The following is a 21,343-nucleotide window of genomic DNA, read 5'->3' on the forward strand; positions in this document are numbered from 1 at the left end:
TTATGGGAAATGATTCATAGCAAAATAAATCTTAAAATTTTTATACATTGAATGAATATAAGTTTTTTGTTAGGAGATTATGCTCTAAAATATGTGAAAGAGATTTTTATACGTAGCTGTTTTGCTCTTATTAAAAGTACAACAATATAAGTATATGTATTACATATAACTTTTACATCAACAATATAGCTTTTACAAAAAATTATGATATATACGAATTTCTTATTTTTTAGTATATATCATAATTTATTTAATATTGTCTTTATAGTTCTTTATAAAAGATTTAAAATATTAATAATTTTTTAGTAGCAAATTTATATGTATTTATTTAGATATTGACTGTGATTTTGGTTATAATTTTTTGTAGATATCTCCAAATTTATAAAATTTACATGTCTATAAATATTATTGTGATTTAAACAATATATAAAAGAGATTAATTTTAGAAAAATATATTAGACATATCTAAATTATCTATATGCTAAATGTTTCAGTTATCAAAATGTCTGATTTCTAATTGAAAATATTATGTCTTTGTTAGAAAAATCACTTTGCTAAAAGAATTTATAATAATCTTTCCACATGTTAATTCAGGCAACCTCGCCGGAGGCTTGGAGGATAATTATCTGGTTCAGAGGATAAATACAGATATACCAAAAGAATTAGTCCATTTCAATTGTATTCTCCTTTTCCATAGTATTGCAGCAATCAAGCCAACTGAGAAGGTCCAAAACCCAGTAAAATTTAGATTCTACTTGCCTCAAATTATTAGCACAGGATTCCCGCAGGACAAAACATCCTCCTAATACGAGGGGGAAAACATAAAGCAGAAACTTATAATCAATTTCTGCATTTGCATTCAAGAAGCTCAATCAACATCAATTTAGAGCTTGATGTAGTTGGTTAAGCTCTAATCCTGTGTTGCTGCTCCCTGGTTCAGCTCAGCGAACCTCATTCCGACTCGCATTGAGTGCTTCAGGAACTTCTCAGCACACCGTTGGACACAAGTTTCCTCTTGCTTTTGTAGTTTCTTGTGCTTGAAGGAATCAACACAATCGTTAAAGCATCTCTCCACCAGTGAGTTGTACATTCTCAAACTGCAATTAAGAATCAACAAACTTATGCAATCCAAACTCCATCTAAAATCTATGCGTACTCTAGATGTATGTATGATGAAGAGTCCCTTTTGGTAGACAAACAACTATTTTAAATATATCAAGTTGAACATAGTTTCTCTACTTGGAAAAGAAACAATAGAAACTATCCTACATGTTTCGCACCACCACAGTGAACAAAGGAACTCTGGAGTCTGATAACTGATGAAGTGATGATACCTGGCAATGAAGGAATTTTCGGTTCAAAGAAATGTGTTTTTTCCCAAAACATCCAGATGCAGCATGATGGGGCTGCAATGGTTTTCAAGTAGAACATTTGCTCTGGCCTCACAGTCACAGGGTTACTCAAGACATTATAGCAGGTGCAACCCACATACAAATAACCATGCAGAACATAGATGTTAACCTTTAGAGAGAAGAAATTTGTCTAACAGCTACACAGAAGCTAAGCATCCAAACTACAAGGATCTTATCTTTTCCCTTTTTTGATTGGCCGGCTATAAAATTTTCCAAAACAGAGGAGGGAGTTTGTCAAGCGTTCTTTCACAAAACATCCATCCAACACACGAGGACTTAGTGCTTTTAAAGCAAACGCACTTCCCTTCACACTCTATACGAGCAAAGCCTCCAACAACAAAGATCCAACCATTAAATGATCAATCAAGCTCAAAATGAGAACTTCCCTCACATTGGGAATTGAAATCGGGATAAGCTATGGACACTAATTGGGAGAGAGTTTCAGAGATTAAAAACCTGTCCCGGATCTGGAGTTGGTCCATCATTGCAGACATTCGAATCTTATCAGCCTCTGGAAGGTTGTCAAGATCTCCTAACATGCTCTTGTCCATCGTGTAAAGTAATAATTTCCACGAAGTTGATCAACAAACTAGAAAGATCTGCACCAAAAGATAAATGATGAATATTTAAAAATGCATTTTAGGGGATACGCCAGTTTAATTATGTACTTTGTCTATGTTACACATTCTAATACTCTGTTTGTTTGTGGAAATGGAATTACGTGAATTTATTTTCCTAACTTTCCCCTGTTTGTTTCGCGAAAAACTCTAAACCCATAGGAATTCATTCTCAATCAACCAGATGTATGTAGATTCAAGCAGACAGAAATCAAAGATACGAATCGCACTAGAGACAAGAGACAGCTGCAGAAAGACAGACAATAATCTACTAGTTTCCTTGTCAAGAACACAAAACACGCTTAGCATTCTCAACGCGAAACCGGTTAAAGTCCAAGGCAGCTTTTGTTGCAATTATCCTTCACCATGGTCCTCAAAAAGTATGATGGAGCTTACTTATTCTCAACACATGAAGAGCGTTTAATACGTCCATCCCCGAGTCAAAGAACTATCAAACCCTCAAAAAACCGCATGACAGAAGTACATAGCACGAACTTACAAGATCACATTTTCATTAAGGAAAGACAAGCCCCAAAGGCGAAACCTACATCCCGACGGTCGCATTCAGCTTTACTAAGCAGCGTTTCGCCAAACAAGACCAAGAAATTGAACAAACAGACAGCATGGTAAACACTACAGACCGCAGACCAGGAATGCTAGAGTCGCAGAAACAAACAGAATCAATGAACCAGGAAAGAGAAACTTACCACAAGCTACGGCGGAAGAGGGGAAAACAAAACGTGGGACCTTTGATAGACATGACATGAACAGAGGATCGAGAAGACATACCTCGACTTGGCTTGAAGTTCAGCCCACTAGAGACTGGATGCAGAGGAGTGAGGAGGGAGACAGAAGGGCTTTTGGGTATGTCTATGTCCTCTCAAAGGCTAGGGCTCGACCACTTCGGTTCGGTGGCTTGAACTTTCAAGGGAAGAAAGTTTGGGTTTAGTCCTCAATCTTAGCCTCTTCTTTTTGTTTTCATCCTAAACCTCTTCTTTTTAGATTGAATCTCGTCCTCAATCTTTTTCATTTGGTTCACTTTTAGTCCTCTGCTCATTCTTTTTAATCGAAAATTACTTACATGACATTGTCATTTGAATTTAAAATAGTTTTTTTTTAAATAAGAAAATGTACAAAAGAAAAAGGAACTTGAATGATCATAACTAGAGGGCGAAGGGAGGGGTAGTCGGGCTCACTAGCGGCCACCACCTTCCCAATGAGTCGATAGCTTGTCTGATCCTCTAGGTGTTCACTTTCTCCAACTTCCGGTTGATTTTTCAATCATTGTCCTCAACTCTCTGTGGTTAGTTCACTTTTACCACAAGGATGTTTAGATGTCGGTAAGATATTGAGCTCATTTTGTTTATTTTGAAACTCGTTTAGGCTAGTCCAATTTTTCTTTTTTGGCCAATAGGCACCTTTATGTTCTTCTTTTATGTGTTTGGTCTTTCAGGTTTTTATACTAAAAATCGTTACTAGGTTTTATTTGAGAAATTAAGGTATTCAACTCAATAATTTTTTTCTAAAAAATTGTTTTTTTTTTCGTTTTAAATTTAGGACCGAATCCAACCGAACCGAGCTCCCCTCCTCCCCTTGAATAGGAGGATAAGGGGTTGGGATGTGACAGAAGCAAACTTTATGGGACGGATTTAGAGGAAACCGGAAAAGAAGGCGTCAAAATTCGCAACTCCACGCCTTGCAAAGTCAGGGGAGGTTCGCAGAACCGCAAGCCGCGCAAGATTCAACATTTTTGCTCGTCGAGGGGCAAATTTCCGGGAACGGAAAGGAAGGGAAGGGAAAGCGGAGAGAGAGAGAGAGAGAGAGAGAAAGAGCTGTATGTAATGGGGATAGTGGCAGGGGTGGGAGTGTTGCTGCCGTTCCCGTTCTACTACTGGCTCTGGACGAGCCCCCAGGCATGGGTGAACCTCTGCGGGAGAGGGCGGGACCCGAGCAAAGTCATGGCTTTGGTGGCTCATGTCCTCAAGCTCCTTCAGCTGCTCTCTCTCTTCTTCGTCTCCTCCCTCTCGTGGCCTCCCCATCTCTACTTCTGGCCTCTCTTCCTCTTCGGCCAGTTCCTCAATTTCAGGTCAGCTCCCCGCACGCATTGCACACAGACCGCTCTCTCTTTGGATCTTGTGATGCTGTCGATTCGATGTTTCCGACAAGACTGTTTGCTTTTTCTCTCGCTGATTCGCTTTCATGGCTTTTCCCTGTTGTGGGGGTCTGAGATCTCTCCTTTTGGGCTTCACACCTTCTTTTGTCTTTTTAATTAAATTAATGTTGTCGACTGATAAGTTCTCTGTAGCTGAAGCGAAATGCCAGATCTTGAAATGGATTAATCCGCGGTTAGTCGATCAATAAGTTAATTAAAGCTACTTTGCTCTGATTGGATGGATTTCACTAAAAAGTTTGGTAAACCGGAATGGATTGGAACGAAAAGAATCACCATCTCGTCTTTCTACTGCACTTTTAATAGCTGAAATGGTCATCTTTTATAAATATGTGTAATGTTTTTCTTACTTTACATTATTTTCTTTATACCAACCGGAAAAAAATCACCATTTTTCTCTCAACACCATTACTTGTTTATTCAACTGAATGCATTTCATTCCATTCTATTCCGTTCCGCCATATACCAAACGGGGCCGATTTCCCGTTTTGAGGGACTTGGGGAAAGTTTGACCAAATTAATGAGCAGAACCTATTACACCAGTTTCTCCTTGGGGTCCTACCATACTGGCCAAGTACATGCCTTTATTTATTGGCTTAGCTCCGAGTTCTTCACGTCATTTTCCATTGAGATGTACAATATTTATTAGTTTATTCTCAGTCCAGCAAAAATTTGAGTACAGGGCAAACGTCGAAGTTGTGGAGTTATGGCACCTTAGTTAGCTATCACCTTTAGTAGCTGTTATAAACGTATTTGTTAATGCTAATGTTCTGCTGAAGAAGTACTTGGAGTTTGGGTGTCTGAGCATCTCATTCATGTCCCGTCCTTTACGGCATCATTTGTCTATCTTTCATTTAGAGCATATGACTTGCAGGGTTTATCAGTTGCTCGGTGAAGCTGGGACCTACTACGGTGTAAGGTTTGGGAAGACCATCCCGTGGGTTACAGAATTCCCTTTTGGCTACATTAAAGATCCTCAGTACGTAGGAAGCATCATGAGCCTCCTTGCCTGTCTATCATGGGTACCATTTCAATACATTCTTCTGTGGGTGCTCGGGTATCTGTTCATGATACGTCTTGAGTCGAAGGAAGATCCTGCCACTCGTGCCAAGCCTCTGTCATGATAACGGATGCTCGCGATATCGAGAGAGAGACAACTTTGGTTGTATTTTGTGAGACAGCCAGAGATACCCCCAAAAACTCGTTTTCTCTAATTGTGGTGCAATTATGCAAGCATTGACATTTTTCTTCCAACCCCTTTTTTTCCCGGTCGTTCTGCAAACCCTTTTTAATCTGTTGTTAGATTTCCTTTTCTTTTGGTTTCAGCTATTGAAACTGGCTCTTAGAATGCAATGGCATTGCTTCATTTCTTATGAGTTTCTTCTCTTTTCACTTGCATCATTCCTTCTGACAATACTCTATAAACTACACAAATATGCTCCTGACATCATTCAGTTACTCCTCCTGGTAGGTATATATGATCTGAGCTCTTAATTCAACGAATTGAAGATAGAATTTACAACTCGGAAATTGAGGGAAAGAATTGGTAAAATGGAATGCCGACTCTTCTCTTCTAGGCCAAAGCCAGGGCCACGTCGAATATCTGCATCGAGTTTTTCACAGTTTCTACCTCAATATCAGCGAGCTTTCCTGTTTTAGAGGAGATTGTGAAGCATTTCTTCTCTTCTGCATTGGGAACGAATAGCTTTGCCTTCTCTTCTGAGCCAAACAAGGCGATGCTGCAAATTTGGCACCAAAGATGGCGTCAGAGATTAAACAACATCTGTAAACAAATACGAGGCAAAAGAACGAAGAGTGTCACAGATAAAAGCTTGAATAGCACCGTCAAACAGGAGAGGAGAAAATGGTTACCTTGGTTTTTTGCGCGCATTGGCAAGTTGAACAGCTGCTGTGTTGGTTGATATTACCCCCACTGAATCATTTATCAAGGCGGCGAGCTGGAGAACAACAACATCAAAACCTGATAACTAGTGCAAGTAGATTTCACGACAATGGCAATACGTCGTATACATTTTTGCATCTTCACAGCCCTTCTTCTAAAAGCTATAGCTGCAGGAGTAATGCTCCATGGGAGGAAATTAATGCAAAATGAACTACTGCCGTTGGGGTACCTGTCCTGGTGTAGTTATGAAGACAATGCTGGTATCTTCCCCGACTATTTCCTCCACGTTTTCCCTTTCTTTCTCATGTGGGATTACAAAAACCGGCTTGATTCCCCTGCTTCCAATGATCCAAAAGAAAAATTCAGTCATTTCGGTATCTCATAAACCCTGTCCTTTCAGTAAATGTATGTTAAGCCACCGAATTTTCTGGCCATGTCAATAGAGTCTGCTCTTCATATTCAGATTGATCAACAGTTCCTGTGGGCAATTTAATGGTTTAGCTTGCATTAGATAGGAAGTTGATGCATTACCTGACACCCTCTGCAATTTCTGCCCACACACCGATCGGCAGCAGGCTGTCAGCATCCCCTTTGGACTGCATTGAAGCCTTTGAGTCCGACTCCAGCCCGTGAATCACTATATACTTTCCTTTCTCAGCTCCGGCGCTTTTCACCTTGGCCTCCACCAACTCCTTCAGCTTCCTCGAGATGGAAACCTTAAGTGGCGGCACTGGAGTCCTCGGCACACTCCTAAAAGGCCTCCCCAACCAATCAAGCATTTCATGGTACCTAAACAAATACAGACACCAATAAGCATCCTGAGGCTATCTTTTCCTTAAACTGCGAATTGCAGAAACAAACACATTGGTGTATTCTGTCATTGGACTTACATGTTGTATCCACCTTCAGAAAGATTCAAGCTCTCTGCAGTAAAAGTCTCAGAGAGCAGCAGTCCTGCCCCGGCAGCATTCACATTCGGATAGATGTAACTGACTCTGTCTCGGGCAGAAGTCATGAACAAGAAGGACGCATGCCCGAGCCCAGCAAGCCTAGTCGACAAGATCATGTCATAGTACCTGCTCTGCACTAGTAAATAGAGCAACCGCGAGACGGCAGGTTAAAGACATCAACTTCGAGCTATTTGAAAGAGAGAAGAGACAATTTACATATCTTGCAAGGAGTTTCGACCTTAAGTAGTCCAATCATGTCAATATACTCAGCTGGCTCGGGGAAATCGTCATCGGGGTCATAGGCATCAGCCCACCTCACATTCTTGTTCAACTCGTAAGTCTGCTTTCCTCTTGGGGAAGCCACCACATCGACCTGAACCCCGGGGTACCGATCCTTGATCAGCTGAATCGCTGGGAAAAACAGCAAGTTCTCATACACACCCCCCGAGACCACGCAGCAGCACCTCCTCACGTCCCCCCTCACCTTGAGTCCAAGCGGGGCGACCTCGACATTATAGCCCATTGGGAATTTTAAAAACCCGTAAGGGCTGTCCGGGTTGTCAGGCGGCCGAGTGTCCTCCTCTTGTTTCCCGTCCGCGAACAGAGACCCATATTCCATGTCGGGGTCCTCCCCGTCATCAAACGGGTCCAGCCATGGATTCTTCTTCTTCGCATGCGTGCTGAAATTCGGTCTTCTGGCAGAGGAACCGGACTCCGGCATGTTTGGGAATGAAGGTAGCTTGGCAAAGCGAGAGGACGGGATTGGACATTGGTTTGTTAGGAATGGTGTGACGGGTTTTGGTAGAAGAGTGGAAGATGGACCCATGAGCTTAGAGTTCATGATCATCACACGACCATAGTTTTCACTTCATCTGCAGCTTTGTGACGATAGAATTGTTTGAGAAGCGCAGGAAGAGGAAGAGAACTTCGATTGTGTGGATGCTGATTGGATAAGAAGTGGGCTCATAGTGTTATGCTTTTTTCGCTAATAAAGTTCCAGATAAAATGCTCTTCCTTTGTATCATTGGCACAGCATAATTGCATGCCTTTTGGTCAGCCTCAAGGCCTTCCTCATCAGCTATTTTCTACCTTTATTAAAATGGACGAATTATTTTAAAAAGGTAAGGGTGTGTTTATTTTTGGAGAATTTTTCAATTTTCTAGGAAAATTTTTTAAAAGGCAGTGAATTACAAAAAATATGATTTAATACTTTTTTTCTAGATTTATTCCATGGTTTAGAAATTATCTAAAAATTCTCATGATTTGCACGTTGTTCCAGATCTATTCCCACATCACTTTTTCCTTCGGAGTTTGACGAAGTTGCTAACGTGAGATCATGAAATATATAGTGATTATTATCTTTATTTAAGTTTATATAGAGATACTAGATTCACGTATCTCCTTTGTAACCGAAATTTATATAGAGATTAGAAAAGCTCTTTCTTTAGTTCTCTAATTTTGGATTAGTCAATTTTTTTTCCTTTTCTAATTTTAAATTTATGACTTTCCTTTCTTATTTATTAATAATCATTTATTTCCACAAGATTTGAGCCCCAATATTAAATTTGTGATTGTTTTATTACGAACTACGATTTTTTAACTTTAAAAAACATATTTTTATCAATAGCAATGGAGAAATAAATTTTAAAAATGAGAAGAAAAGTGAGAATTTATTCTTTAAAAGTAAACGGGCATTAAATTTTTTTAGTTCGAATTTACCGTTTATCTATATTTATATTATTATAAAAGAAGCGTTAATTTTACCAAAAAAAAAACCTATACTTTAGTCCTTTCTTAAATATAGTCAAAATTGAAAATTGTTAAATATTAGAGCTCGTACTTAAAAATTTGTTTTGTTTATATTCAATTGTATGTTTTTCGTCAAATTTTGTGTTTTTAGAGTTAAAATTTCCATTTTCTATCCATTTTTCATAATTTTTTTGTTATCCTTTTTAAAAATTTAAAATCAAATAATATTATAAAAATAATAATAAAGAAGGAAAAATTACATAATAACGAAAGGAGCAAGCAGAGACCAGTGGAGGCACGATGCTGAGGATGTCACAACTTTTCTTAGGCAATGGTATCCAATTTCGAGTACGATTCCGACGAGATTTTATCCTCTTTCTCAAAACAAATTACCAAATCCCAATTTGGTGGCGGGCAGGGGCCCTCCACCACCATACGCACCTCCTCTTCGAGCATCTTCATTTTTATATTTAGTTTTCTCAATCTTGTATTTTCTAAAATTATTTTTCATTTTTCTAAAATTGAAAGTTATTTTCCTCAAACATAAAAATTAATGGAAGTTAAAAGATGCTATAAACAAAACAAATACTTTCTAATAACTTTGTTTTTGGCTATATTTCAGAAAGAGAGTAAAAGTATCTAAAAGGAGAAGCAAACCTCTTGTTTAAATTTCTCATTTTCAATTTACCCATACTAGATAAACTTTAGTTAATAATTTAGCGTTAAAATTAAAGAGTTACTTATTAATCTGCCAACTTGCTCTCATACTCCCTCCCTCCCCCTCTCCCCCTAAAAAAAAAAGTGAAAACATAAATCAAGAATGCTAGAGAGGGAGCACCTGATCTACCACCTCCCAAAAAAAGATTTTTTTTTAAAAAAAAATTTGAGAAGAAATTAAGGGGAAAAAGAGGAGGAGGAAGCAATTTACCTCCCGCCTGCCACCGTGAGGGAGATGAAGAGGAGCTTGTGGTGCTTGAGCTGTTAAGCATGGGTGGTCGGATGGAGGAAGATGATTTTGCCATAAAAAAGGTTGTTAATAAGGTTGAGATGAGTTGTTGTAAGTAATCGGAGGAGGTCGTCGAAGTAGCTACGGTGGTGATGGCTTTGTTGTTGATAGAGTCAGTGGTCTGGTCGGGTGTAGGGGAGGGGCAGTGAGAAGCAAAGATGATGGTTTGGGTGTAGAGATTTTTAAAAAAAAAAAATTGAAAAGAAATTAGTTAGGAAAAACTACATCGTTTTTTAGTTTCTAATGGCCATTGTGGCTGTTAACGTGCCAGCTCGGCAGATAACGAGCCATGTCAGCAATTAACGTGAAGAACCAACTCAAAACATGAACGGAAAGACTAATTTGTTCTAGTGGTTCAAACGGCTAAATTGCACCGAGAAAATCTTTCGGAGATGAAGTTTTAGAGAGAGGAAACTTTTAGGGACTAAATTATTAATTTTGTCACTTTCTTGACATGGCACGACATTACTGGCTCTCTTGTCTTCTTCGCCTTCTTCCTCTCTCTCTCTCTCTCCCTCTCTCCCTCTCTCTCTCCCTCCCTCCTTTTCTGTGATTCGTTGCTCTCCACTGGCTCAAAGCTAAGCCAAGCTAAGCTTAGGCTAAGCTCTGAGTCCATACCTCAGCAAACGTCCACTCACTCTTCAAAGTTCACCTACACACCTAAAAAATATACTGATAGAAAAAAGCTTCTCTCTCTCTCTCTCTCTCTCTCGCAACTTTACCACTCTTTTCTGCTTGCCCAATCATTACTCTCCTCACCCACGCCACTTCATCATCGACCAGCTAGCATTCCTTTGCTGCGGCAACCCCTCCATTCCTCCACCTACTGCTGCTCGAAATCACTCACTCTGAAACCTACATTTGAACTCTCTCTCCAACTGTGCTGCTGCTCCCGTCAATCTCAACTCCCCCATTCCCCGATTCTTCAGTCATTCTTGAATCGGGGTTGCTCCTGCTGCTGCGGTTCAGTTCTTACTGCTTCAGCTCAGTTCATCGTCGTCGCCCTCTGGGGAACAGCAAAATTTGGGAGGATTTGGTGAATTTTAGGGATGGCCCGTTGCTATTAGGGTTTGATCAGCAGCAAAGGTGCGAACTTTGCAGCGCAGGGTTCGTAATTCTGCAGGCAAGACATTACCCATCTGAACCCTAGAGGTGTAATCTTGCAATGTCGGGCCCACCTCGAGTCCGGTCGACGAACATTGCCGAGGCAGAGCCCCCGCGACCGGTTCTGAGACCGGCGGGGAACAATGCGCCCTCCATCAACTCTAGAAAGCCAGCCTCGAAGCCCAGCAAGAAGTCAGCAGAGAAACCTCAACAGCAAGAACCGGACGCCAAGGACAAGAAGGTAATTTCATCCCCATCAGGGCCACGGAAATTGGGCAGTGTCCGGGCGGTTCTGCAGCAGCAGGAGATGAAAGTGGGGTCGAATTTAGCTATGAATGCGTCTTGTTCTTCGGATGCATCATCATCCGATTCATCACATAGCCGTGCCTCGAGCGGAAAGCTGGTGAGAAGAAACTCTGGGATTGTTTCTGTGAGGAGGAAGCAATGCAGTCCGAAGGCAGAGAGTGTTGATTGTGTGGTGGGGTTGGAGAAGGTTGAGGCTGCCCCTGAGGATTGTGGAGGTGTGGAGTCCATTGATGGCTTGGAGGGCAAGAAAAGATGCCCTTGGGTCACAGCCAACTCGGGTACGATACTTATCTCTTTTTGTTATCCACTTCCTTGTCCTATTATCTTTTAATATGTGCATCTAAGGTAATGTTTCACTTACTTGTTACTGTTGCTTGTTCATAATGTAACTGGTATGGGTAACGCAGTGCTGAGTGCAACTGGTAATTCGTGTAAAATTTATTATTATTAGGCAGCAATGCAGTGCTGAGTGCAACTGGTAATCGCGTTAAATTTATTATTATTAGACAGCGAGAGAAGGAATATGCTTGTAGTTGTAGTATGAAATGATGGCGCTCAAAGTTGTTTACAATGCATCAGTTTCCAGCTGTGTTTAACTTCAACGGGATATGTGCAAATAGGTGTTTACTATTTGAGAGATTCTAGTTCTTTAATCAATATGTTATATCTACATTTTCCAGTGTCAGTGCTTTTTGAAGTTTTGAGCAACCGGGGGACAGTTTCTGCTGATATAAGCTGTTACCATGAGGCATTACCCCTTTGAGTAACACTTTGTGATGTCAAGGGGTAGATTAGATCATTTTCATGAACTGAGAAGCTGCATCACCATTAGTGCTTAAAAATCTTATTGTTATATCTTATTTTTATAGTTAAACTTCCAAAAGAATTAGGTTATCTGCAGGATCCATCCCCTTCCATGATGGCTCTGTTTGCTGTGCTTTGGTTTTATTCATATTCATTCCATGAGTGCATGAAGGGAAAAAGCTTCTTATACACTCTTTTTTTGTGCATTGCATTTATTGAGAGGGTTATGGGTGACAAATGGGTGGGTTTGGGTCTTCCAAAAATAGTCCCCTCATTCTTGACCTGCTCTAATTTGACTGCCATGGCCCAGCCTTAGATTTAATCAGTTTGCCAAACAGTTGATGACGTCATAAAATTTAAGCCAGAGACGGTCTTCTGTTGACCAACAAATACAGAATGAGGTGGAATCAGATGAAAAAGTTTATGCTTGGCAATTTTGGTTTATCAATGAAAAGGGGAATGGCATACGAGCAACTGAATTGATGAACTTTACCTTTCAAAATTTGGTGCCTTAAACTGAGAAAACAGTATCAGTAATGACGAATCCAAGTGATATTGATGAGGCTGCTTTGTCCTCCTCTGCTCTCTTCTGTTCCCAATATGCATTTTGCCATTTCAATTTTTGCACCAAAGAAACAGCTGTTCAGGGGCTTTTTCTTATAAAATTGTTCTTTGCGGGAGTTCTGTCTTGCGTCTCTGTTGGCACCCACTAAACCCATCTCAGTGAGCTTTTGACTCTCTTTATTTTATTTTATTTTAACTGACACTTATCTGAATAGCTTCTTAGTGGTTATCTAACTGAGACTTGCATGCATGATAAAACCATAGATGATTAATTGACGGACACTCGAAGGATAGAGCCCTCCATGCTATTTAATAATACGTTTTATCCCTAATAGAGATGCTTCTGGCAATTTTTCCCTTCCAGCAGACGTTTCTTACAAGGAACGTCCTGTCTACGGATAATTCTTTCTTTGTGATTTTCATATGTTGGTGCTTATTTGTTTAGATTGCACTTGCAGATAGTTTTGTAATGTTCATTTCCATTATGTAAATTCTTGAAGTACTGATTTCTCTTGTGGTCTTCGTGGTGAAAAAGATCCAAATTATGCTGCTTTTCATGATGAAGAATGGGGAGTTCCAGTTCATGATGACAAGTGCGTATCCTTCAGAAATTTCCCCTCTATCCTCAACCGTTCTCTAATCACCAGTCTGTAGTGATCAGCTTCATTGCATTAATTTGGGCCTTACATGTGCAGGAAATTGTTTGAATTGCTGTGCTTATCAGGCGCCTTGGCTGAACTGACATGGCCCTCAATTCTGACCAAAAGACACATATTTAGGTAAAAGTCGTGCTCAAACCAATTCATTTTTTCCCTATTTGACCCAATGGTGGATGCTGAATAGTGCTCTTCGAGCTGCCCTCTGATGCGTAGATAATGTGGAAGACTAATTAATGCCTTTGGTTGACTTATTATTTTGCAGGGAAGTTTTTTTGGACTTTGATCCGGTCGCTGTTTCAAAACTGAATGAGAAAAAAATAGTTGCACAAGGAGGCCCTGCAAGTGCATTGCTTTCGGAGCCAAAGGTTCGAGCCATTCTAGAAAATGCGCGTCAATTTTGCAAGGTAACTACATATTCTTTGTGCTGCTGCTTCTGAGTGCCCACTAGTTCTGTGATAAGTCGTGATTAAGTCGAAGAAAGATAATATGAGGGCTGTAAACCCAAGTTAGTGCGTACCTCTCCTCTGAAACGTCTTTATAATCTTATATGTTCAGGTCATCGAAGAGTTTGGTTCCTTCAATAAGTACATCTGGAACTTTGTAAACAATAAGCCGTCGGTGAGCCAGTTCAGGTATCCTCGTCAGGTGCCGGTGAAAAGTTCAAAAGCAGAATTTATAAGCAAAGACTTGGTCCGGAGAGGGTTCCGAAGCGTTGGACCCACAGTGGTTTACTCGTTCATGCAGGTTGCTGGTCTAACCAATGATCATCTCATAAGTTGCTTCCGGTTCCACGAGTGTATAGCTGGAGAAGAATTGGCTGAGAGAAACCAAGTTAAAGCCGGTAAGACTGAAGCAAGAAAGCACAGAGAAACCACCGGTTTGGGACTCTCGAAACTCAAGTAATTGAAAGTTCCACTAGCAATGAACATGAAGGCTCGCAATTTTCTCGGGTTTCTGTGTAATAGTTTATGCTGATACAGTGTAGAGGCAAACTGTATTTTGGGATATGTTGATTCGTCCTCTGTGTAAAGCTACGGATGATATGCCTGTTGTTTTACGTCAATATTCTTCAATGTTCATCGTCATAATAATTCCTATACTTCGATGAATTCTTGCCTCAATTTCAGTTTACTCGAGATTCAAGTTCGGTTTTGATAAGTATAGACAATATATGCAATAAGTTTTCAACTTGTTTTAACTTTTCGTTGATTCACTGTAAAGTTCCATGGAAAGTTAAAGAACAGACGCAATATCTTCTTGGGTGACAAAATTAAAGCCAAAACTAAACACCTTGCTTTTATTTGTGAGCTATATATCCAATTGTGGACAACCTAAGTGAAGCATAATAATGTTCTAAACTAACACTGCTAAAGTCTTGGTCTCGACAGCCGACTTTCCAACTTGAGCTTGACAGGGAATGAGGAGCCTCGTCAACATTTGCCACTGCTAGGATGTGATCCAAAGGTCTTCGAATGTGACAAAAATCACGAGACGATTTCTTCGCTTCCAGGAAAAAACTTGCAAACTGACGAGAGGAATCTCCAAGCAACTTGACAGTTTGGCCAGTTCTTTGCCTGGAGGTATGACATAGACTACCCCATGATTTTCAGCACAAGTTGCATCCAGAAGTTTGAAACTTTTAATTTGAAATCAAATCAAACCCCCAAGATTTCAACCAAGGCAGCTCACCAGCTGTAGAGTTGAACTTGGGCCACTCAATTTTGTTACTCCTTCCTTCCCTTTCACCCTTTCTTGTGTATTCGCTTTCCAATGTATTTACAAAGAAACTCTTACTACCCATAATCGGTAACCCGTAGAGAACATGAATCCCAAACCCTGGGAGTTCATTTCGACCACTTCTCGGTGGGGCTTTGGTGGAGTTGTATCCTTCCGGAGATGGCTGCAGCGAGCGCTGACGTGAAGCTTGGGTCCTTTGTCAGGGATGAAGCCATCTGTTCCACCAGGAACCTCTGGAACTCTGGAGACTCGACCTTTGGTCGTGGTGGGGTTTTTATCTCGTTGGAGGATTTAGACTTTGTGAGGTCGAGAGTGATGGTTGGACCAGATGAGTTGAGGGCGGTCGAGCAGGGGACTGAACCCAGAGTTGTCACGCAACGGGTCGATCCCGAGGTCTCCTGGTCTGCCTGAGACGGGCTCGGGTGGTTGTGCTCGCCTTCATAAGTGGCGACGAGAACAGATTGGTCCTCCACGCTTCTCTGAACCTATACATCCAAAAATTCGGAAACCGAAAAGTCAGTATGATAAACAGGAATCAATCAAATAATCTGATCAACAATAAGGCTAGTTGCTGAGGATTCAAGCGCTGAGTACGGATCTCGATCTCACCTTCTTCTTGACGGGGCAAGTCGGAGCGAAAGAGCACTTGAAGTAAGCTCTTGGGCAAGGATTGTCTCTGGTGACCTTCTGCCCATACTTCCTCCATTGATACCCATCTTTCACAATCTGCAGATAACATACAATCAGCTCATCCAATCCAATGACAAATCGCTGAAAATCGAGCAAACAGGAACCCGGGAATGCATAATTTCTATTGTGCACTTACGAGGCTGGTGTCTGAAGGTTCGGTCCGCACGTACATCCTCGAGATTTTTGCCGTGATCTTCTCTTCCCTCGGATTCTTGGATGAGTCATCGTCAGTCGAGCTACTCTCAGAAGTTCCATTTGCAACCATGGCGCCGTAGTTGTTGGCGTCGTTGTTACTGATGCTCTCGCTCTTTCTCTTCCTAGACGGGCTAAGGTCGGAAGACTTGTCGGCGTTCTTGCTCATGTACTCCATGACTTGGCTCCTCAGAGCGTTGTAGTTCTCGCACACCACCGTTAGCATCTGGGTGAGCTTCCTGTTCTCGGCGCTCACCCGATTTAGCTCCTCCATCAAGGCACCCGTCTGAAGAGAGAACATAAACATTCACCTCGTTAGTTATAAGCTCAAAAACCATACCTTTATCCATCCAAAATGGTTCAACTGCAAGATTCCGCGAAATGCAAGAAACAAAGATTTTCATTGATCAATGAAACAATCATCACCTCTTCCTTGACCGAGACTTTCCGGCCGGCTAGCTCCATGAAATCACTCTCCGCCTCTTTCTTCTGTCAAAAGACAAGAACAAGACAAACAGAAACCTCAGCCTTCTTTCCAAAGATCCAAGACAACACTGTCTTGAAGTATGCTGCTCCTTTCAAGGGCACTAACATTAACTTCCACTACGTACCGGCGGCGGGGCATCGTCCAACAAACGAAGTGGCTTGATGTTGAGATCGAGCGAGGTGTTGATCCACGAAGAGTACTCCATCTTCTTGGCCGATCGATACGAATCGAAACGAACAAATCCCAATGAAATGAAAAGGGTTTCCTGCTTGTTTCTTTGCTGATTTTCTTTGCTTCTTCTTCCTCTTGAATCCTATATGGAAAGAACTCAGCAGCCCAATTGTCCGAAATTGACCAGAATGAGCACCAAATATATAGAGAGTTGGGGGTGGGGAGGGGTCAAACTCGGACGCGACGAGAGAAGACTTTGAAGGAAGGGAGCAAGGGAGGAAGGAAAGTGGGAGGAAGCAGCAGGCAGCCAGCCAGCCAGCCAACTAACCATCCAATGGATGATGGAGATGAGCTCACAGGACCGAGATAAGATAATTATAATATCATCTACTGAGCCAGCAGCTGTACATGAGCTTTTAATAAGCTGTTCTTATCTTATATTATTGTTTCATTTGAAATCTAATTTTATAAAATAAAATAAAATAAAAAAGAGAAAATTATATTTGGTTTTATGCGGCACACCGTAAGACATGATGATTCATTAATAATGATAAAAATCATGGAAATTAAAGAAAACCAGGATTTTTGGAGTATAATTTAGTATTCGAAAGTCCAATGAGACTCCATTGATGATTCGATTCGAACAAGATCGGCAAAGGTAAAAATCTTCCATTCTTGAGTTTTCTTTATTCATTCACAAGACTCTAATTTGATATCATATTTATTTTGATATCTTTTTTAATAAAAATAGGTATAGAATCAATTATCCGTTTGAATGAAATCGATGAATTTTATTTTTTTTTAGTTTAGAAAATATGGAATATTTTGGCGGGCGGTGATACAGAGAAACTAGGAAGGGTGGTGAGATGGTGACAAGAGACATGTCGGTCGTGGAAGTGGACGATTTTCTCGTTTGTCAAAGTCAAGCCTCCACCCAGAAAAGAAAAGGAGAGAAAATTAGGGGCTTCTTTTCTTTCTAAAGTAAACAAGTTGGGGCCAAATTTTTTTTTACTTTATATTTTTCTTCTTTCCTTTTAAAAATTATTATATTATTGTATTTTAGGAATTGAAAAATTAGAATGTGGGGAAGAATTTCCATTTGACCCGATGCTGTCTCGATCAGCTCCTTCGTCCTTCCATCCATAACACCTTTTGGCAACTGGGGTTTCTAGTTGTACACGTTTTTGGGCATTTTCCACGTTACGTGGATTTTTATTGTTACTTTATTTATTTCTTGCGATTTTCTACATTGTTTATGACTAGGAAGAGCGATGGATTAAGTCGAGGTTAACTAGGGATGCAACATAATTAGAAGGTTGAATTCACGTCCAATTTAAAAGGTTGAGCTATCAAGTAGTAATACCAATTCTCATATAAACCAATGATTTCTCTTTAATTTTTCGACTTGGAATCCCGGGGATCCGTAACCCTCTAGCGTAACATAGATGCGAGTCATACGAGACGCGAAGTCACCACGCTAGTATAGCGGGAAGCAACGCACGTAGGGTGTTGCATACCGTGAGTGTAAAACGGGATGCATACTAAGTAGCACGCTAGTCCGGACTTATTACGTGGAATCCGACTGAACGCAGAAGCAGCACGTTGTCGTGAAACTTGTGCTTAGCTCTGATCTCATATTAGAATTCCATTGTACCTACAGATAATTGACTCTGTATCCGATCCAAACTTATGTGGCTGTAACAAACGTTCTTATAAAACTCATTTTCTTTTTTGTGACCGGTTTTTCGGCGGGAAAATGAACAGTGGAGCTTTGCATGGGATACATGCCGTGAGCATGCGCGTAATGGAAATTGACTTTTTTGGTGTGTAATAACTAGAAAAGAGGGGATCTTGACGAAGAAATCAACTGGAAAGTTAGGGCAGCTTGCCATAGAGAAGAGGGAAGAAAGTGAGGGAGCAAGACGACAAAGAAGAAGACGGAAAGGAAATGCGGAGGGTGGAAAAGGGAGGAAAAGCGCTGCAAAATGAATGAATCTGATATAATAGAAGTCCATTGCTTATAGAATTATGATATGGGTTCCTTTTGTCCTCGGAGAATTATTGAAGTGGCAATGCTAAAAGATTCTACCAATTTTGAGCCTTTTGAAAAGAGTGAACTGCATGTGATTGAATTACGCAACTTATAATACTAAAAAAGTTCTTAAGATAAAGATACTTCACACGTTTTAAAAAAAATCATTTCCCCTGTACCTACACGATGACGTGACGGCCCGTCAGAGATCACCAACTCCTAGAATGAGATCGTTTGTCCCATCGGGATGGAGCCGGCGGCAAACTCATCAAGGGATCTAGCCGTAGGCAAGCCACCAATCCCTAGATGAACTCTTTAAATTAAATAATCAATTTTTGGCTTGTTCTCAGAGGGTTGGGCCTCCCCTGCAGCCACCACCCTGATTGAACCCGCCTTTTGAGGTTATTGGTGGCCTCATCCGAGGAGTGGTGGCCGCCGGTGCTATCCAGATTAGTTCTGAAATTAAATTCCAATTTTTGGACTTGATCTCCGAGGTGAGGGTCTTGTCTTTCGACCACTACCCTAAGATGAGACCGCCACGCCTTCAGAGATTGCTACCGACCTCACACATCCATGTGGTGGCGTCGCTAGTGGAACTCCTACTCCTAAACAAGCTTGGCATTGGAATTTCAGGGGGGGTGGGGTTTGCCGCAGTCACACCTTTTGAATGAAGGTCGTTGGCGCCTTATGAAATCGCACGAATGATATATCATTAATAAATATGTTATATGTTCATGAATCAATTAATTAATTCATATTGAGTGTTTGAATTAATAACTCTTTCTAACACAACTAATACCTTAACTAGACGATTTATCCTACACCAAAATGGTAGACAAGTTGTGGATATAGAGTTGAACCGCTATGGATATAATTAATTAAGCAAAGACCTTGATTCCCCCCCCCCCCTCCCAAAAAAGTCTTTGATCTAACGGCGATGAGAGGCTCATGGACGGTAGTTGTAGAGTACCGTAGAACTTTCATTTTTCTTTAGGCAAGGAGAGCCCTTTTTCCATCGGTGCTCCTATATTCAAAAGTCTAACGAGTTTTTACTAATTTAGTTCGAATTTAAGTAGCCCTTCAAGAGATAAAATTCTCTTTATCAAGAATTTTTTCATTCATATGACTCGAAATTGAAATCTTACGTAAAGAGAATTAGTATCGAATCGTTGGAATTAATTTTAATGGTAAGAGAGTACTTCTTGAAATTAGTGAAAAATGTATACAAATTGATCCCAAATGGAAAGTCAAAACCTAACCTCCCCTAAGAAGCACGAAAAGACTTGGCCAAGGCCAGCTACGAAGACTTCGAGGGGGCACAGTCAGTCCGCTGAACCCGAAAATCTAATCTTGTCGGGGCACGTCCCCTACTTCATTCATGAACCCTCCCCTCTAAATTGTCCTTTTGGCTTCCTCAATTGTGGCTTGAATTCCAAGTATATCAACAGGAATTCCAATTTCGTGGTCTTACTTGTGTTTTGCACGTGTTGAGAAATTCTTTCTTTCTTTGTCCAATCAAAGATTCTGATTCCCTGACATAATTCTATTTTCACTTGTTAATTACATATGCAAAGACATGTGAATTTCCGTTGAAATTCAAATCCGTCTATGGTAATATTGAATCACGGTAATACATGTGATACTTTAAGTTCAAGTATTTAGTATTGATGTTCGATACTTAGTATTTTGAATTCTTTATCACGAATAGTAAAAATACTTAAATACTTAAACTGAAACATAACTAATTAAAGATACAAAAAGTGTCTCCATAATTCTCTTAGAGTTTTCGCTAATATTCACACCAGCAGCCAATTTCCCATATAGAGCTAGATTTGGTTTTGTGACTTTGTCCAAGGAAAATGTTTATCTCATAGTGGAACTTGATTGATTAAGCTTTTAAAGATAGTCATAATGGTGGGAGACTAAAGGGTATAAATCATCATGCAAAATGATTAATTGTACGCAAAATAAATTATTTTAATTTATTATAACATAATACTTCAATATCGACCCTCATCTCAGAGTGGTTTTGAGTCTTGGTTGCCTTGGTCTAGATTGGAATTAATTGGCCTGCTCAAATGATACTATATGTCAAGAAACGTGACTCGATAACAGAAGCCTTGAGGGGCATTGATTTTAGCCTCGTGGACATGAGCAGCAGATGGATTGCATCAATATTCGTAGTCGGGAGCTTTGACATATCAAAAATTATCGAGGAAAATATTCATTAGGTATATTTTTTTTATATCCGTATAAGCTCATTTTACTCCTTTGAGAAAATAATTCACATTAAGTTTAATTTAGAATTTTTTTGCAGGGCCTAATTATGATAAGTTCTAATCACAAGTTAAAAAAATGTTTAACTGGGTTTGAAATGACTACTTGTTTGTGACAAGTTTTAATATTTTAGCATATTCCCTGAGCAGAAAGATTTGCGACGATCTTACTGCATGATAAAAAAATTATATAATATACATATAGTAAGTCATAAATTTATAAAATAAAGGAGTTTTTATCTGAAATGGCTCATGGTTTGTCCGTTTTATCAAATCTATCCTATGCTTTTTTTTGTCAAATCTATCCCATAGTTTACTTTTTGCATAAAATCTATCACGGCTTTATCTTTTCCGTTGACATCTAACGGGCGTGCTGACGTGGCACGTGGAGAGATAGTGGGCCACACTTGCCTCGTAGGCGCCACGTTAGCACGACCGTTAGATGTCGACGAAAAAGATAACGCCGGGATAGATTTGATGCAAAAAGTAAACCATGTGATAGATTTAACAAAAA

General features: G+C 40.2%; 5 protein-coding genes across 11 annotated transcripts; 2 read left to right on the forward strand and 3 right to left on the reverse strand.

Moving 5' to 3' along the window:
* Window positions 1-651: 651 nt before the first annotated feature.
* LOC116200121 (mitochondrial import inner membrane translocase subunit Tim9-like) lies at window positions 652-2,975 on the reverse strand. Of its 2 annotated transcripts, none has more exons than XM_031530836.1 (3): window positions 2,819-2,975; window positions 1,869-2,011; window positions 652-1,097 (listed from the first exon to the last, which is right to left on the reverse strand). In XM_031530836.1, the coding sequence occupies exons 2-3, from the start codon at window positions 1,961-1,963 to the stop codon at window positions 911-913; spliced, it is 282 nt and encodes a 93-aa protein (XP_031386696.1). In that variant the 5' UTR covers window positions 1,964-2,011; window positions 2,819-2,975; the 3' UTR covers window positions 652-910. The 2 variants fall into 2 exon arrangements, with proteins under 2 accessions (XP_031386696.1, XP_031386697.1); XM_031530837.1 differs by having other exon boundaries at window positions 2,737-2,932.
* Window positions 2,976-3,672: 697 nt separating this feature from the next.
* On the forward strand, window positions 3,673-5,572 carry LOC116200120 (phosphatidyl-N-methylethanolamine N-methyltransferase). The gene is made up of 2 exons (XM_031530835.1): window positions 3,673-4,115; window positions 5,074-5,572. Exons 1-2 carry the CDS (start codon window positions 3,871-3,873, stop codon window positions 5,321-5,323), a joined length of 495 nt encoding a protein of 164 aa, XP_031386695.1. The 5' UTR covers window positions 3,673-3,870; the 3' UTR covers window positions 5,324-5,572.
* A 28-nt stretch (window positions 5,573-5,600) lies between these two features.
* LOC116200118 (photosynthetic NDH subunit of subcomplex B 1, chloroplastic) lies at window positions 5,601-8,046 on the reverse strand. Of its 6 annotated transcripts, none has more exons than XR_004155663.1 (6): window positions 7,291-8,046; window positions 6,993-7,183; window positions 6,634-6,891; window positions 6,332-6,440; window positions 6,072-6,180; window positions 5,601-5,938 (listed from the first exon to the last, which is right to left on the reverse strand). XR_004155663.1 is itself a non-coding variant. In XM_031530830.1 (6 exons), exons 1-6 carry the CDS (start codon window positions 7,897-7,899, stop codon window positions 5,773-5,775), a joined length of 1,449 nt encoding a protein of 482 aa, XP_031386690.1. In that variant the 5' UTR covers window positions 7,900-8,045; the 3' UTR covers window positions 5,605-5,772. The 6 variants fall into 6 exon arrangements, 4 of the variants coding, with proteins under 4 accessions (XP_031386690.1, XP_031386691.1, XP_031386692.1 ...); XR_004155664.1 differs by having other exon boundaries at window positions 6,332-6,437; window positions 7,291-8,042; XM_031530830.1 differs by having other exon boundaries at window positions 5,605-5,938; window positions 6,072-6,187; window positions 7,291-8,045.
* Window positions 8,047-10,353: 2,307 nt separating this feature from the next.
* On the forward strand, window positions 10,354-14,353 carry LOC116199468. Its single transcript, XM_031529819.1, has 5 exons — window positions 10,354-11,495; window positions 13,121-13,178; window positions 13,281-13,364; window positions 13,507-13,648; window positions 13,800-14,353. Exons 1-5 carry the CDS (start codon window positions 10,973-10,975, stop codon window positions 14,145-14,147), a joined length of 1,155 nt encoding a protein of 384 aa, XP_031385679.1. The 5' UTR covers window positions 10,354-10,972; the 3' UTR covers window positions 14,148-14,353.
* Window positions 14,354-14,453: 100 nt separating this feature from the next.
* Window positions 14,454-16,850, reverse strand: LOC116199469 (probable WRKY transcription factor 40). The gene is made up of 5 exons (XM_031529820.1): window positions 16,475-16,850; window positions 16,290-16,352; window positions 15,808-16,149; window positions 15,591-15,707; window positions 14,454-15,466 (listed from the first exon to the last, which is right to left on the reverse strand). Exons 1-5 carry the CDS (start codon window positions 16,553-16,555, stop codon window positions 15,089-15,091), a joined length of 981 nt encoding a protein of 326 aa, XP_031385680.1. The 5' UTR covers window positions 16,556-16,850; the 3' UTR covers window positions 14,454-15,088.
* Window positions 16,851-21,343: the final 4,493 nt, after the last annotated feature.

Source organism: Punica granatum, chromosome 3 (genome assembly GCF_007655135.1).
Source record: "Punica granatum isolate Tunisia-2019 chromosome 3, ASM765513v2, whole genome shotgun sequence".
Taxonomy (NCBI): domain Eukaryota; kingdom Viridiplantae; phylum Streptophyta; class Magnoliopsida; order Myrtales; family Lythraceae; genus Punica; species Punica granatum.